Raw genomic sequence first — 14,985 nt, forward strand, 5'->3', positions numbered from 1 at the left:
GTGTGTGTGTGTGTGTGTGTGTGTGTGTGTGCACTTGTTTCTGCTACAGAGTGAGGACCACTTGAAAAATAGTTACTATCAAAGTGAGGTCTTTGGTGAGGACTTTATACCGGTCCTCACTTTGTTTGTAGCTCTACTGTGCTTTACTAAGGTTTAGAGGTATGGTGTGAGTTAAGTTTTGGTTTAGGTTTGGAATAAACTAGTGATGGTTGGTTTTTGGGGAAAATGTCTGGGTTAGGCATAAATAGTTACAAAAATGAATAGAAGTCAATACAAAGTCCTCAGTTTGATGCAAGTACAAGGATATGTGTGTGTGCATGTACTTGTTTTTGTTACCTATATAGGACAATTTCCAGTAAACACACCTATCTTGTCAAGACCAGTAGTCCTAATGGAGAGCAAAGGCCAGTCCTAATATGGTGGAACTCCAATTTTGGGTTTGGGATTAGATTTAGGACTAAGGTATGAGTTGAGTTTAGATTTGTTTTAGGGTCAGTTTGGTACCTGTGAGGTTAGCCTTAGGGTTGGTGGTCAGGGTTAGGCTGTAGAAGTTACTGGAAATGAATGGAAGTCAATGAACGGTCCAAATAAGGATAGAAATACAAACCTTGGTGTGTGTATGTGTGTGTCCATGCAAATGAATGTCTGCTTTATCAGTCAGCTGCTGGTGCTACTGGAAGGAAGACTAAAAGCAACAAAAAGCCTGTTTATGGGACGGTGAGCTAAGAATTTGAAAGAGCAGGGAACATAAACCATTTTAATTTGTCTGAAATTTAATTTGAACTTGTTTTTTTAACATAACATTACACAACACTGGTTGTGTTTATTCATTTTATTAATTTAACCAGGCAAATCCCATTGAGATCACAGATCTCTTTTGGAAGGATGGTCTGAAGGCAAACGTGTATTTGGTCTGTGGGAGGTGTCATGATCTGTGTTTTTGTCTTTATTTTCTTAGTGTTTTTCTGTTCCCCTGTGTTTTCCTCTCCCTGCTACCTCCAGCCCCACCTGTGCACACCTTATTCCTCTCGTGTCTCCCCAGGTGTTCCTCGTCAACTCTTGATTTGTTTGCTTTATATTCTGAGTCTTGTCTTTCATGTTTGTCGGTTCATTGTGCTGTGTTCCCTCAGCCTGTGTGGTGTCTGTGTGGTTCCGCTGAGAAGTTCTGTAAGCTGAGCTGCTTCATCAGCCTATTTTGTTACTTTAATAAACCTTTTTTGTTGCACTTTGATTTTTGCCTGCGCCATGGGTTTGTCCTGCACCAATCCTCACAGAATGAACCGACCAAGTCCCCAGCCTGCAGGCAAGACCTTTTTGAGTGCAAAAAAAATGTTTGATATGTTCCAGCAGAACCGTGAAAATCTGGCGAAGCTGTCTGCCCTTCTCTCAGGGACATCCCCTTCAAGAGAAGTGGATTCTGGTGGGGTTTTTTTGCCCACCCTCTGACTCCTGTTTTTTTCTGGGGTTCCCGTGCCCGACCTGGCTGTTTCTGCTGCTGAGGCTGCTGCTTGATCTACTGCTGGGTCATCTAAGTCTGCTGGGTCTCCTGAGTCCGTTCCTGTGTTGATGGTCCCAGTTCCACAATCGGTGGTCTCAGTGGATTCACAGTCGGTGGTTCCTGAGTTGGCGGTTCCAGTGGTTCCTGAGTTGGCGGTTCCAGAGTTGTGGTCCCATTGGCGGTTCCAGAGTTGGTGGTCCCGTTGGCGGTTCCAGAGTTGGTGGTCCCGTTGGCGGTTCCAGAGTCGGTGGTCCCGTTGGCGGTTCCAGAGTCGGTGGTCCCGGTGGCGGTTCCAGAGTCGGTGGCGGTCTTGGAGTCAGTGGTTCGTGAGTTGGCTGCCAGCCCCTACACGTCATCTGGGTCGGGTGGTCGTCGCCCATCGCCTCAGTCGCCTGCGTTTGCCGTCACTCATGCTCTGGCTCCAGCAACCTCCGCTGGCTCTTTGTCTGCTCCCATCTCCTCCCTGGGCTCTTTGTCTGCTCCCATCTCCTCCCTGGGCTCTTTGTCTGCTCCCATCTCCTCCCTGGGCTCTTTGTCTGCTCCCATCTCCTCCTCTGGCGTTGTGTCAGCTGTGTTTCCTGCTAGGTTTCGTGTGGTAGCGAGGTCACACTCTGGACAGTTTTCTGGCCATCCCCCTGGAATTCTGTGTTTGTTTTTTGTCCCGATTTCCCGTCTTATGTTTGTGTTCCTCGAGTCCTGTACCTTTTCGATGTCGGGAGCAGTCGTTAAGGGGGAGGGGTACTGTCATGATCTGTGTTTTTTTTCTTTATTTTCTTAGTGTTTGTTTGTTCCCCTGTGCTTTCCTCTCCCTGCTGTTTTACCTCCAGCCCCACCTGCACAAACCTGATTCCTCTAGTGTCTCCCCAGGTGTTCCTCGTCAACTCTTGATTTGTTTGATTGAAATTCTGAGTCTTGTCATTCATGTTTGTCGGTTCATTGTGCTGTGTTCCCTCAGCCTGTGTGGTGTCTGTGTGGTTCCCCTGAGAAGTCCTGTAAGTTGAGTTGCTTCATCAGCCTTTTTTGTTACTTTAATAAGCCTTTTTTGTTGCACTTTTGATTTTTGCCTGTGCCATGGGTTTGTCCTGCACCAATCCTCACAGGAGGAAACCAGAGTACCCAGAGAAAACCCACACAAAGAAAGCATGCCAACTCCACACAGAAAGGTCCAAACCAGGAATTGAACCCTGGACCTTCTTGTTGTGAGGCTCCAGTGCTAACCCCTGAGATGTGTTAATCACTGGATCAAAACGTTCCTCTTAAATTACACAAGGCCTGGAGAGAAAACAGTTTTTGTAAGACTTCAGATGTTAGATTCTAATTATTAATTTCACTTTTTGTTTTTAGTTTATAAGTAATGAAAGCCTCCTGATCAGTAACGTATCTCCCCAGATTACAGTCAGATCCTGATTAAGTCTTTTTTTTTCTCTTCCTAACATGCTCATAGCTGACTGTGGAGTTTAATCTCAACTGCCAAGCAATGGACCTTTTCTGTGATTAGTATTTGTCGTGAACTTTTTAATGTTTTAGAGCTGTTACAGCAAGGGGAGTATGACTTAGAAAAACTGAAAAGATACATTGATGGAAGGCTGCAGATTTTTATACAATTTATAAAGAATAAAGGGTATTTTGGGAAAAATACATAACGAAAAGATTTTATCCTGATCAAAATGCTGTTATGAGATCTGCTGTTATGAAAACTCTTTCTGAATGGTGGACTCATTAACAGAAAAAAACTTCGACTTTGCTTCTCAGAAGCTAAGCTGCCCCGTTTTCAGCAATCTGTACCCTTTCTATCAGCTTACAGAGGAGCTGAGATTATCCTTCTCAGCTTTTATAATGAGGCCAGAGGTTTGACTTTAAGATTCTCACTTTACCATTGGTTAACTTCCTTGTTCACGCTCACTGCAGTTCAATTTCCACTGAAACAAATCTTCATAAATCCTCTGAAACCTGTGGAGCTCTCACAGCATCCTCAAGTTTCAATACCTGTTAGGACTTTTTTTTTTTTTACCTTGGTCCAGAAACAGCATGAACTACATGTGTACACCTCTGCACATGTGCAGCAGCTACTTGTCACAAGTACAAGGACTTTTAGATATTAGATAACCTGATTCAAAATAGCATCTATTTGCATATCTATTTTATTGTTTACGMTAGTTAATTAGTGTTTAAAGACTTATTATCAATGTAAGTTTTAGTATCTGTATTTTATAGTTTCCTTTTTATTCACACAATGCACAGTTATCTATAATTTAAATTAGGAAAATTATGGTGCTAAAATATTTTTCTGATTAAAGAATCAGGTAATGTGTAGATTGGATTTTGGCTTTAAAGATAAGCTTTTTATTGTCAGCATGGGTAAAGCCAATAATGTAGGGCRAATATGTGTTTCTCAGGRGTATATTTAAATACTATACCATAATAAAGTATTTATGTCACTTTTAGTTGCTATTAAAATGTTGTTTTTATGTTTAAATAGAAAATAAACTTATCTTCTCATCACTTCCTCTTCTAAATGTCTTGAAATTGGCCTCTGTCTCTGTAAGAACCACCTTCGCTTCTGTCTAGCCCATTTCGGTGGGGGGGTACATTTCCTCAAAGGTATTTTTAATCAGAAAAGAGCTTCACTGAAAAACAACTACTTTTAGGAGCTCAGCAGACAGTTAGGTTTCACTTTCACTTTCACCCGAGAGCCTGCGGGAGTCATGGGCGGGGTGTGTGGGTAGGGGGGAGGGGGTGGCGCTCTGCCATGAGGAAGTTCAGCTTAAAAACACATCCCAAAGGTGTTTCTGGTCCCCACATGTCGTTTTGCTCCCCAGCATGGTTCATAAAACCACTGCCGGATTTCTCAAACATGCATGAATGAGTCAAAGCAAGGCTTTGGGCACGTTTTTTATAACATTATAACATGATATAAAACTCAAAAAAGTTGATTTTACATGATATTGCCCCTTTAAAAAAGCAGGTGTCAGAAATTTCAGAATGTGTGTTTTCCTGCACATATATTTTCAAATTAACCTGTTCTAACAAAAAAGACTAACATTTTAGCAACACATAATTACCGTCACAGCAAAGTTTGTTTTATTTTGTTGAGGCATTGAATAAAAATGTAAATTGGAGAAGTTATTAACTTGACAAAGCAATAAAAAAATATTACTCGCCCTAAGGAAGATGGTCTGCACATTTTAATTTCACTCAAACCAGTGGCTGTCACTCAGAAATGATTATTGCAGGCTTGCAGACTTTGATGGACCAATCAACTTCTTTTTTTTTATAAACGCAGGTCATCTGTCATGTAGACTGCAGGGACAGGACAATAACAGACAATAAACGAGACGGTAGAATTCAAATTAATCTGATTCTATTTTTAGCTGCAACGACCGGACTGCTACTTTATCTGAATATTCATCTTTTCATCAACCTCTTTGTACATAGACATGAACTTACACACACACACACACACATTCATGTCACCATTTACAGCACGCTTTGGCAAACAGCAGCCATTAGCTGACAGCGGATGACTCTGCCTCCTAGAACCTAAATCAATTATCCTATCTCTGCTGGGGCCTGATGGTTTCAGAGGGTATTACTGTTTCACCCAGACCAGCAAGCAGGCTGTCGCACTCGCTACAGCATCTGGTTGGATTCGGCCCAAACTTGAAAGGAATTGTTTGGGCTAGTAGTGAATGGAGTGTAAAACAATGGAGCCAACTGGGCAGGGATGGTATTTGTGCTTCATTTCAGGCCCTCATTAAAGTAAAATCTGTAAAAATAGCAGTGCATGTTTTTTTTGTCTCTCTCGCTCTCTCTTTTGTGATCCTGAGCTGTTGTAGAAACAGATGATAAATCTCTCTGTAGAGGTCTGAACATACTGTATACCTCTCATATTAGATCTTCAATTTCAAGGCCAGATGTACGGATAATATATTTTACCCAAACATCATCCAGATCATTTTAGGCAAAAACTTGTTCTCAAATGATAAATCTTCCCCTCACATTTATTCATTCCAGATCTCATCAACTTATTGCTCTGTAAGACCAGACCATTTGGAGATAAGACTGGGCCTGGACCTGTTTGATAGATGGCCAAACAATTTAATCCGTTTACCCATCAAACATGCTAATGCACGTGGGTGTTTATGTGCAGAAAATACTACACACCAGAATCATATTACAGGATAGCAGCTTAAAACAAGATCCATTCGGTGCTCTCCACAACAATCTTATAGCCAGCTGACCAAAAGGTGAATCCAATAATACTCCACTGAGCACTCTTAACAAACACTTACCAGTCTCTTTAGATGCAATGAAGCGTTACTGGTAGAAGTCATGCTTCCTGAGCTGTGTGATGCATCATCCTGCCGCAACTAAAGTTATTGTGATGCATGTTCTGTGTACAAGATAAGAACACAATCAGTGGTCCAAACAGAAACAGTTCACTCCTGAATTCATAAAAATGGAAAAAGAACCTCAAACCTCAAACCTGAAAAAACTGTTTACCGACTGTARGCTCATGTTCAAACACTGAATTTTAAAAAAAGGCAATAACCATGTGCGATGAAGCACTACGTAAAAAAAAAAAATCACATTTGCCTAAATGGGTCGGCTAGAATATTATCTTGTCTTGGTTGTCAAACAGCACTTTTACATTTCTTATGTACGGTAGCCAGCTAAATGCTAAGATAAATAAAAACAGTACTAGTCTAGCAGAGACTAAAGAAATACAATTTTGTTGTGTTAATTTAAGGAAGATTTGAACAAGTGACCTCTACATCCAAGTTCCAGTTGTTAACAGTACATTATTTGAGCAGTTCCTCAAATAATCAGAATTCCCATTTAGATGACCAGCATTCATCCCAGAATTTTTAAATCAAACTCTCTGGTGTGAAAAACGAACATGTGGACCACTTTAAGTAGATATTTTGGATGTTTTGGGCATCTTTTTACCATAAATAGCACTGAAACCATTCAGCATGTGAAGCTGAACAGGTAAAAGTGGAATAGGTTGGAGTCTTTGATTATAGAGCAATAATTCATACTCCTGAACTTCCGACTGTTTTCCAGTGATTCCCTTCAACGATCCTGAAGCTCTGCAAAATTCAGCCTTGCTTTTTATTATTGGTGTCCCAAAATGGGCCAAACACCAGCTTTTATACAAGTACTTGTACTCATCAGAAGTGCCCGATACTCGAAACTGATACCAGTATCAACACAGGGTTGATGGTATCAGTACTCCATTGAATGTGTTGCAGTTTACATTTCAAGTGAAAACATTTTGAAGTTCCATGTTGAAGAAAATTAAACAAGTTAAAAGAAAAAAAATTAAATTTTGCACCATAATATATTACGCTTTATATTTTATTTGACAGCGTCAGGAGGACTGTAGGCCTATAAGGAACGAGAGCTGTGTTTTTAAAATCATTGTGTAATGTTTAGGTTCTAACTCTGTGTGTACTCTGTACACACATGCTCTGTATCAGTATATTTGGTATACTCATACTTCAGTTTGAGAAAAACTGATATCAGGACACCTCTAGTTTTTAGGTTTATTACTTTGATCTCATCACTAAAATTTGAATAAATATAAAAATATATTGCCATGACTTTTATTAAATTTAGTCAAAAACCTTATTAGGTGATGCCTAAAATATAAAGTAGTGTCAAAAGACTGTGAGCTTTTTATTTTGTTTAAAATATGATTGCTGAAACAATCAGTACATACTGTATTGTTTCAATTCTCAGATTCACTGTGGTGTTTTCARGCTCATGACTCCTCTTCACTCCACATCTTGCTTCATCTCTGTAGTTTCTGCTGTTGGGATGAAACACGGATGAGTTTGAATGCTGTGTTTACAAATACAACATTTGTGGTAAACCAGGTTCTACTGAAATCATTCAGTAACTGTAGCAGCAACTGACTGTGAGGAAACTTTGACGGGAAAATAGGGAGAGAAAAAAAAAACTGGGAACTTTTTCAGCACAACCGTGAAAGCAAAGAAGTCAGAAAAACTAACTCCCTGTGGGTAAACTCWGCAGAAGATAAAACATCTCACCAGTATGTTTATTCCCTAATCCCTGCGCTGAGAATACAATCTAAATATTTCAATACTAAATCCCATAATGACATAAATGTAATGATGCTACTAAAATGCTCAAATAAAAGCTCAATATAAATTTATAAACAAGCTTAATTTGTGAACCAGAGTGTTTAGAATTTTTGCACTAAAGCACAAAGACTGTTTTCATATATTGCTTAATAAAGTGTCATTATGTCCATTTGCCACTGCACAATAACCTCTCTCCACTGCTCAGATGTCAGGTTTGTTAATGAAGAGGATTTTCACAGTTTTATCAGGAGCAAAAATACTCTCTTGACACCCGTGTTGCACTGGCAGAAGGATGCACTAAATGTGAAAAGGGAAGCATTTTAATAACACTGGCAAAACAGAACTGTTTGTTTTAGTTTGCAGCTTCCCATCATGTCGTAAAAGCTGCTGATGTGTGGAATATAAAATAGACACACAATAAAACCTTATACAGTAATTAAAAATTGTTCTGTTTTTTTAACGCACTTCAAATGAAAACATTTCCTGTTCCTTTAAATTTTGAAGAACTTTATTGTAATTTTAGCCAATAATTATTTGAAGTGTGAGTGATCAGAGATCATGGTCTTATTTTTAATAGGACATTAAAATAACAATATTTAAAGGGGAAATACTGTATTATGTATTTCCCAGGCATATATTGAAATTCTATACCATAGTAAAGTAACTATGTCACCTTCATTTGTTATTAAAACACTGTTTCTATGTTTAAATCTAAATAAACTTGACCTTATCATTTCCGTTTCTAAACACCTTGAAATTGGCCTCTGTCTCTTTAAGAACCTCCTTCTGCTTCTGTCCCACCCATTTCAGCGCATCATCATAACCGCATCTCTGCTGTTTACAACCTGAAGCGTCATAGCATGCTTTGTTGTAATGATAACTAAAAAAGCAGCAACATTATACAAGATCGGTTTTGGAAAATTGCATCTCAGGATACATATGAACCTTAGTGTCGGACAGGAAAGTACTTTTTCTAAAGAACCAGAGCGATTACAGAGACGTTTCAGCTGGTAAGATTAWTTCAGTCGCTCACACCACAAACACACACACACTGATCGTGATAAGTTACAAATCTTAACACGTAGACCAAACAATGATGTGAACAAAACAATGTGAGTTGTTTTTCAGCTTACTTGTGCAGGTGACAATGGTGTTTACTCCAAAAAATGACTGAAATGAGAAGCCATTAGTATTGGAGCTACAGATGCAGTTTCACCTGTGTTCGTCGTTTCCTTTGTTCCTGCCGACAGGAGGGGGTGATGCGGAAGCTCGGTGTAGTTTCCTTGGCTGCACTGAGAAGTAGTATTGGAAGGTCAGCAAACATGGTTTTCACCTGYTGTTTGCTAGTTGTTGCTGCGGGTGCTCTGTGATGAGGAAGCTCAGCTTGGAGACACAGTCCAGAGGAGGAGCTGGTTCCAAAAGGCGGTTCTAGTCCCAACCAGTCGTTTTTGCGCCCCTGCCTGGCTGTCACAGGACACTACAGGATTTCTCAAACACACATGAATGAGTCAAAGCAAGACTCTGAGCATGTTTTTGATGAGAGGACAACATTACTACATGATATAAAACTCAAAAAAGTTGATTTTACATGATATTGCCCCTTTAAGGATAGAAAGCTGGTGAATGAGAAGCTTTTTAGGGGATTAGACAATTATTTTCATTTTCTTTTGCTTTATTTTGAAGATCAGCTTGTCCCCATGTGATAATATGGCAAGGAACCTAAGTGATCAAATTCACCTTATATCTTTACCATTGTTCCAGTTTCACAGTAAACTGAGTTACAAGTTCTTTTTTCTGTTGTAGAAACATTATTACCACATTTACAAATTTCATCAGCATATTTGAATTTGTSTGAGGTCTTTGAGTAAGTAGATGGAAAAATTTGGCCAAGAAAACAGTAATGAGGTTTAAAAAAATTATTTTGCTTCTGGATCTTTGTTCCTTAAAAACAAATACACCAATTTGAACATGTGTGGGTGTTCATGACTATTAAACTCATAGCTTTGCAGATCAGAGTTTAGAGGTGTATTTATTACCCTAAATGTCAAGTAGTTTGCTTGTTTATGTGTGAATTCATGTACAACATAAGTGCTGACTGTTATGTTTGAGGAATAACTAATTTCTTTCCTCTTTTTTTCCTCTGTCTTATTTGTTTCACACAGGACATAAAATGCTTCGGTGGACACTGGATTAAAGTCTGACTAAGCCTRGTAATCCCCGTGGACTTTACAAGTGAAACACACAATCAATGCTTAGAAGAGGACCAGTTACGAAAAATACATTTAGCCCAGAGAACCTGAAAAAAATGTCTTTGCTGACAATCGCATTTAAAAGAACCTTGTGCTTAATTGCCAAAGAAAATGTACATATTTAGATAAATGTAAATATCATGAAAAAAAGACAGAAACAAATCACCTTCCAACAGGCACCTCCACGCTTTGTGAAACACGAGATGGCCTGCATTTCTGGAGCTGAACATAAACTAGGATATGTCTCTCCTGTCACCCCACCAATGAAACTAGTTGATACTGGAGAAGTGAAATGGTTRGATTAGTCATTGACTGAAGTTGGCTAATCTCCGAGGACAAGAATCATGGACAACATCACTGGTAACAACACTTCGTCTCCACTTTGGAGTGAGAGGACACTTCTCAGCCTTCAGATCTCCCTGTATGTTCTGTTAGCTGTCGTCACTCTGGCTACTGCTCTATCAAATGCCTTCGTCATCGCCACCATCTTCCTGACCAGGAAGCTCCACACYCCTGCCAACTTCCTGATAGGATCCCTGGCCATCACAGACCTGCTGGTGTCCATTRTAGTGATGCCAATAAGCATCGTCTACACCGTAACCAAAACCTGGTCGCTGGGGCAGATTGTTTGTGACATCTGGCTCTCGTCMGACATCACCTTCTGCACTGCCTCCATTCTGCACCTGTGCGTCATCGCGTTGGACCGCTACTGGGCCATCACAGATGCGTTGGAGTACTCAAAACACCGCACCATGCGCCGAGCGGGGATGATGGTCGGGGTGGTATGGGTGATCTCGATTTCTATTTCTCTGCCTCCACTTTTCTGGCGGCAGGCCCAAGCGCAGGGGGAGCTGAAAGAGTGTGTTGTGAATACAGAAAAGATCTCTTACACCCTTTATTCCACCTTCGGCGCCTTCTACGTTCCCACAGTGCTTCTCATCATCCTCTACGGACGGATTTACGTCGCAGCCCGATCCCGCATTTTTAAGACCCCGTCGTCGGGGAAGAGATTCACCACAGCGCAGCTCATCCAGACCTCAGCGGGCTCCTCTCTCTGTTCTCTTAATTCTGCCTCCCACCAGGATGCACACCTACACTCTGCCAATGCAGGAGGTGGAGGAGGAGGAGMAGGAGGAGGCGGCTCGCCTGTGTTCATGAATAGTGTGAAAGTTAAGCTGGCAGACAGCGTGCTGGAGAGGAAACGTTTGTGTGCCGCACGGGAGAGGAAAGCCACCAAGACTTTGGGCATCATCCTGGGTGCATTCATCGTCTGCTGGCTCCCGTTRTTTGTCTGCACACTCGTCAACGCGATATGCACAACGTGCTGGTTTAGTTCTGTGCTGTTTGATCTCTTCACCTGGCTGGGATACCTAAACTCGCTTATTAATCCCATCATCTACACGGCGTTCAATGATGATTTCAAACAGGCTTTCCAAAAGCTCATCAAATGCAGACCAAGTTTCTGAAAAGAACAACTGGCATGTGGATTTTGCACAAATAGGAGATGATAGAAGTWATAAACAATTCAAATTTTCATCTTCTAAACACATGTTCAGTGCAGTGTGGCAAAAATACTGTAGTTGGATGCCTATGACTTATCCATCACGAAGACTTGAGCATGCATTTCTTAAAAAATAAAAAAAGACATTTCATGCCACTTGGAAAACACAATTCAAAGGACAAAAACCAAAAGTGTTAAAGTCCATTTCAAGGCACAGCAACCGTTTCTGTTGTTTTTTTTGGACAGAAATAATTGTAAACATGTGGGGACAGAAATCTCAGAGTGACTGCATGTAATCCTGCAGAAAAGCAAAGCCATGAAATATCTGTTGTCTCAATCTGTGTGTTACACTTTTCTGATTCTTCCATATGCTTCCTTGGTGCAGTTAAACATTTAAGTCCACCAACTCGAGACACACAATTACACACAATAGAGATGTGTGCAAACCTTGTTACTCGAATATTTGGAGAAGGGAGAGTTGTCTTCATGCTGCGCTCCAGTGAAGCATATCTGCCATTTCTGAGGGCTGAACGGGAACAGCATTTTCAGACTGAGTTTTAAGCAACACAGAATGTTGTAGCAACAAAACTTCTGCCTAAAATCCTATCAAAACAAAACAATACACAGTGGCAAGATAATGATAAATAGCAGGTTTCACTTCTATTCATTTAAAGACATTTAATATGCTTCTTACCTTAAAGCTTAAATGTGACCCATCACTTCTAACTGAGGATTAYATCTCAAGGTAACGTGGTGAGATAAAAGATACTTTGGTTGAAAAGATTTTCAATAATTGGAGTTTGTCAAAATATGATAAATAAATACCTTTTCCCTTGAAGAAAATGTCTGAAATATAATTCAAAAAAGGTTTTGAATGGCTTTTTGAGCAGTACCAACAGTGAACAATGATTTGGAACTAAAACCCCTAAATTTTTGCCTCTTTTCCTGCTTTTTAGCAAAGCTATGTTCACTACCAGCCGTGACATCTGGATATCCAAAGAAGGTTTGAGGTTTCCTTCTTCAAATGACATCAAGGAATCCTCATTAGAATGTGCTAAAAATAGGAAACTGTAAAATGGCCTCTTTGATTACATGACAAATCAAACCTCTGGAACCACTCAAGAGGACTTTTTGCACTGCAAGGCCCAGGCTGGCCTGGCTTCAAACCAGAGTTTGGCGTGTTTGCATTAGCCAATAAAGCCCACCRCGATTTCTGGAAAATAGTCTGCTTGGCCTGATTTGATGTCAGCTACTGCTGCTCYTTGTTTGGTTCACTGCCCTGAGGGTTACGTCACACAGATGAGAGTATCTTTATCTGAATCGTTTACAGCAACTATAATGTTTAACTACACAACAAAGCGAGCTACCAAAAAACAACAAGCTAACAGCTTCCATTAGCCTATCATTCTCTGTCGTCAGCCCTATCATCTTTAGCGTCAGATGGTTCAAGTATTGCATTCTGTACTTTTCCTTTGAATTTGTTGTAGTACTCTGATATTGTTGRGTCACAAATAAAACAAAATAAAATTTGTGTGTGTTTAGTAACGTGTGCTCACATCGAGGCAACACTGCTCAGTGTAAACACAAACAGGGACTGGGCGGGCCTTACAAGGCAAAAATGGCAAAAATTTCAGGATGGTCAAAATGTAGCTAAAAAAGCAGGAATCAGAAAATGTGCTTGTTGTGTTAGTTAGTTTAACCATGTACTGTATGACTTAACTCCTAATTTGATGTGATGGGTCACATTTAGAAAAAGAAAAAGTAAAATGTTTTTGACAGATGCAACAGACTTGCAAGAATTCACACTGATGATAAACATTAAAAAAATATACAGTGTCTTTGAGAGCCTTAAAAGTGAAGCTTTGATGGAATGTACTGTAATTGACTCACTAGAGATTTCATTAAGGGTGAAAAGATATTTGTTAAAGCGTGTCTAAAATGTTCTTTTTTATTATGATTATTTTTTGTGTAACAGGATTGAAGGGACTGGACAACACTACATTTAAATAAAAAATAAGAAAATGAAGATCATTATCTTTGTGTTTGATTGTTTGTCTTTGCCATACAAATTTTGTGATTCTGCAGCTGCACTTTTATTCTTTGTTGCTTTGGAAATGATGCTGAAAAAGCCTGGCAGAGTCAGAACATTTAGGCTGAACCAGCAGCTTAACCCTTTTAAAGTACATTAAATATTTATGTTATTTATGTGTTTATATTTTCTTAGACATCTACAGCTGAACCATTGCCCCACTGTGTTGCAGATTAGATTTATTGGTTTGACTTTAACAAATACATCTTACATCCAGGCACATAAACGTGAACTACACTAAAGCCGCAACAAAAAAGTTTTTGCCTTGCTGGGAGTGGAGTAACTTTGCTCAGCAGAACACTCAACACTAATTAGGGAAGACAAAAAACAGATAAAGCTCATTCATATTTTCTCTCTAACACACCCGGTATGCTTTAAATAGATAATCAACTGCCATGAGAGTTAATGGCTAATTCACATTGTCCAATTAATTACAATGAAAGTGCCAAGTGCTGTGAAAAGACATGAGCTCTCCAGATTTATATTTAGCTCACATTTTAATAGTCTCAGACAAATAAAACCTAATTTTCATTAAATATACCACCAGCTATTGATTTATGCCTCTGGGAGTCAGCAGAGCCTCCAAATGTTTCTTAATGAGAAAGTTTGTGGAGTGGAGTTTGAAACATAACAGAGGATAAAGTTTAATGCAAATATTAGATTTAAAAAAAAAGAAAGCAACTGAGTTGGTCTCAATAAAACTTAGATTAAAWTGTTTGTATGCTGTGTTCTTCCAGTCCAAGAAGAGTTAAAATTCATCCAGAGGCAGTCAAAACCAGTCCTGTCATTTTAGATTAGCTTGGATGGAAACTTGCTGCAGGTAACATTAGACTGTCTTGAGCACTGAAACCAAAAGGTCAGGATGCACTTAACCRCGTCAGATGGGAACTGTCACTTCCTGACTTTTGCAAGGAGTGGGTTGAAAAAAGGTGGGTGGGTGGGGGACCCCCTATGGGAAAACAACTTCAAACAATAATTAAAATAAGTGGGTGACACTTCTGTAAATAAATAAAATTACAGATTGCAAAACGGGCTGTTGGTGATGCCAAATGGTAACAAAGTACCACTTTCGTCTATAGATCACCTTACTTAGCCAGCCAAAAATCAACCAATAAATGTTCATTTAAATGTAGTGACATTATTAAAATAAAATTGTAGGATCTGTTTATGAGACACTTTTAAGGAATGTGGTAGTCAGCAAATGGAGATTTATCTAAAGTACAATATACAGAAATTGTCATTTTTACAAAACTGAGTCATTTGAAGATGTAATAATAAAAATGTTATCACACAATAGTTTTACAGTGGTCAAATCATCAATTGTCATAATGTAGCACAATTCATCTATGACAGTTTCCACACTAAGCTTTTACAGTYTCTTGATTACAACATGTCTAAAATGACACAAAGCTTCCCTTTTTATTTTACCTTAATACACAAATTACTGTATCACTGTCAACAATCAAGGCGTTTCCATTTTATTTATTTTATTCAAGTATAAAACTTTTCTAATGTGACTAGAATTTATTTGTTTTATT

General features: G+C 39.3%; 1 protein-coding gene across 1 annotated transcript in view; it reads left to right on the top strand.

Moving 5' to 3' along the window:
- Positions 1-13,389, top strand: part of htr1d (5-hydroxytryptamine (serotonin) receptor 1D, G protein-coupled) — a 28,063-nt gene extending 14,674 nt beyond the window's left edge. The window contains exon 2 of the mRNA XM_014015001.1: positions 9,771-13,389. Within this exon, the coding sequence (XP_013870455.1) occupies positions 10,202-11,323 (1,122 nt within the window). The 5' untranslated portion in view covers positions 9,771-10,201 and the 3' untranslated portion in view covers positions 11,324-13,389. The remainder of the gene's footprint in view (positions 1-9,770) is intronic.
- The last annotated feature ends 1,596 nt before the right edge of the window (positions 13,390-14,985 follow it).

Source organism: Austrofundulus limnaeus, unplaced genomic scaffold, assembly GCF_001266775.1.
Source record: "Austrofundulus limnaeus strain Quisiro unplaced genomic scaffold, Austrofundulus_limnaeus-1.0 Scaffold2, whole genome shotgun sequence".
NCBI classification, from domain to species: Eukaryota; Metazoa; Chordata; class Actinopteri; order Cyprinodontiformes; family Rivulidae; genus Austrofundulus; species Austrofundulus limnaeus.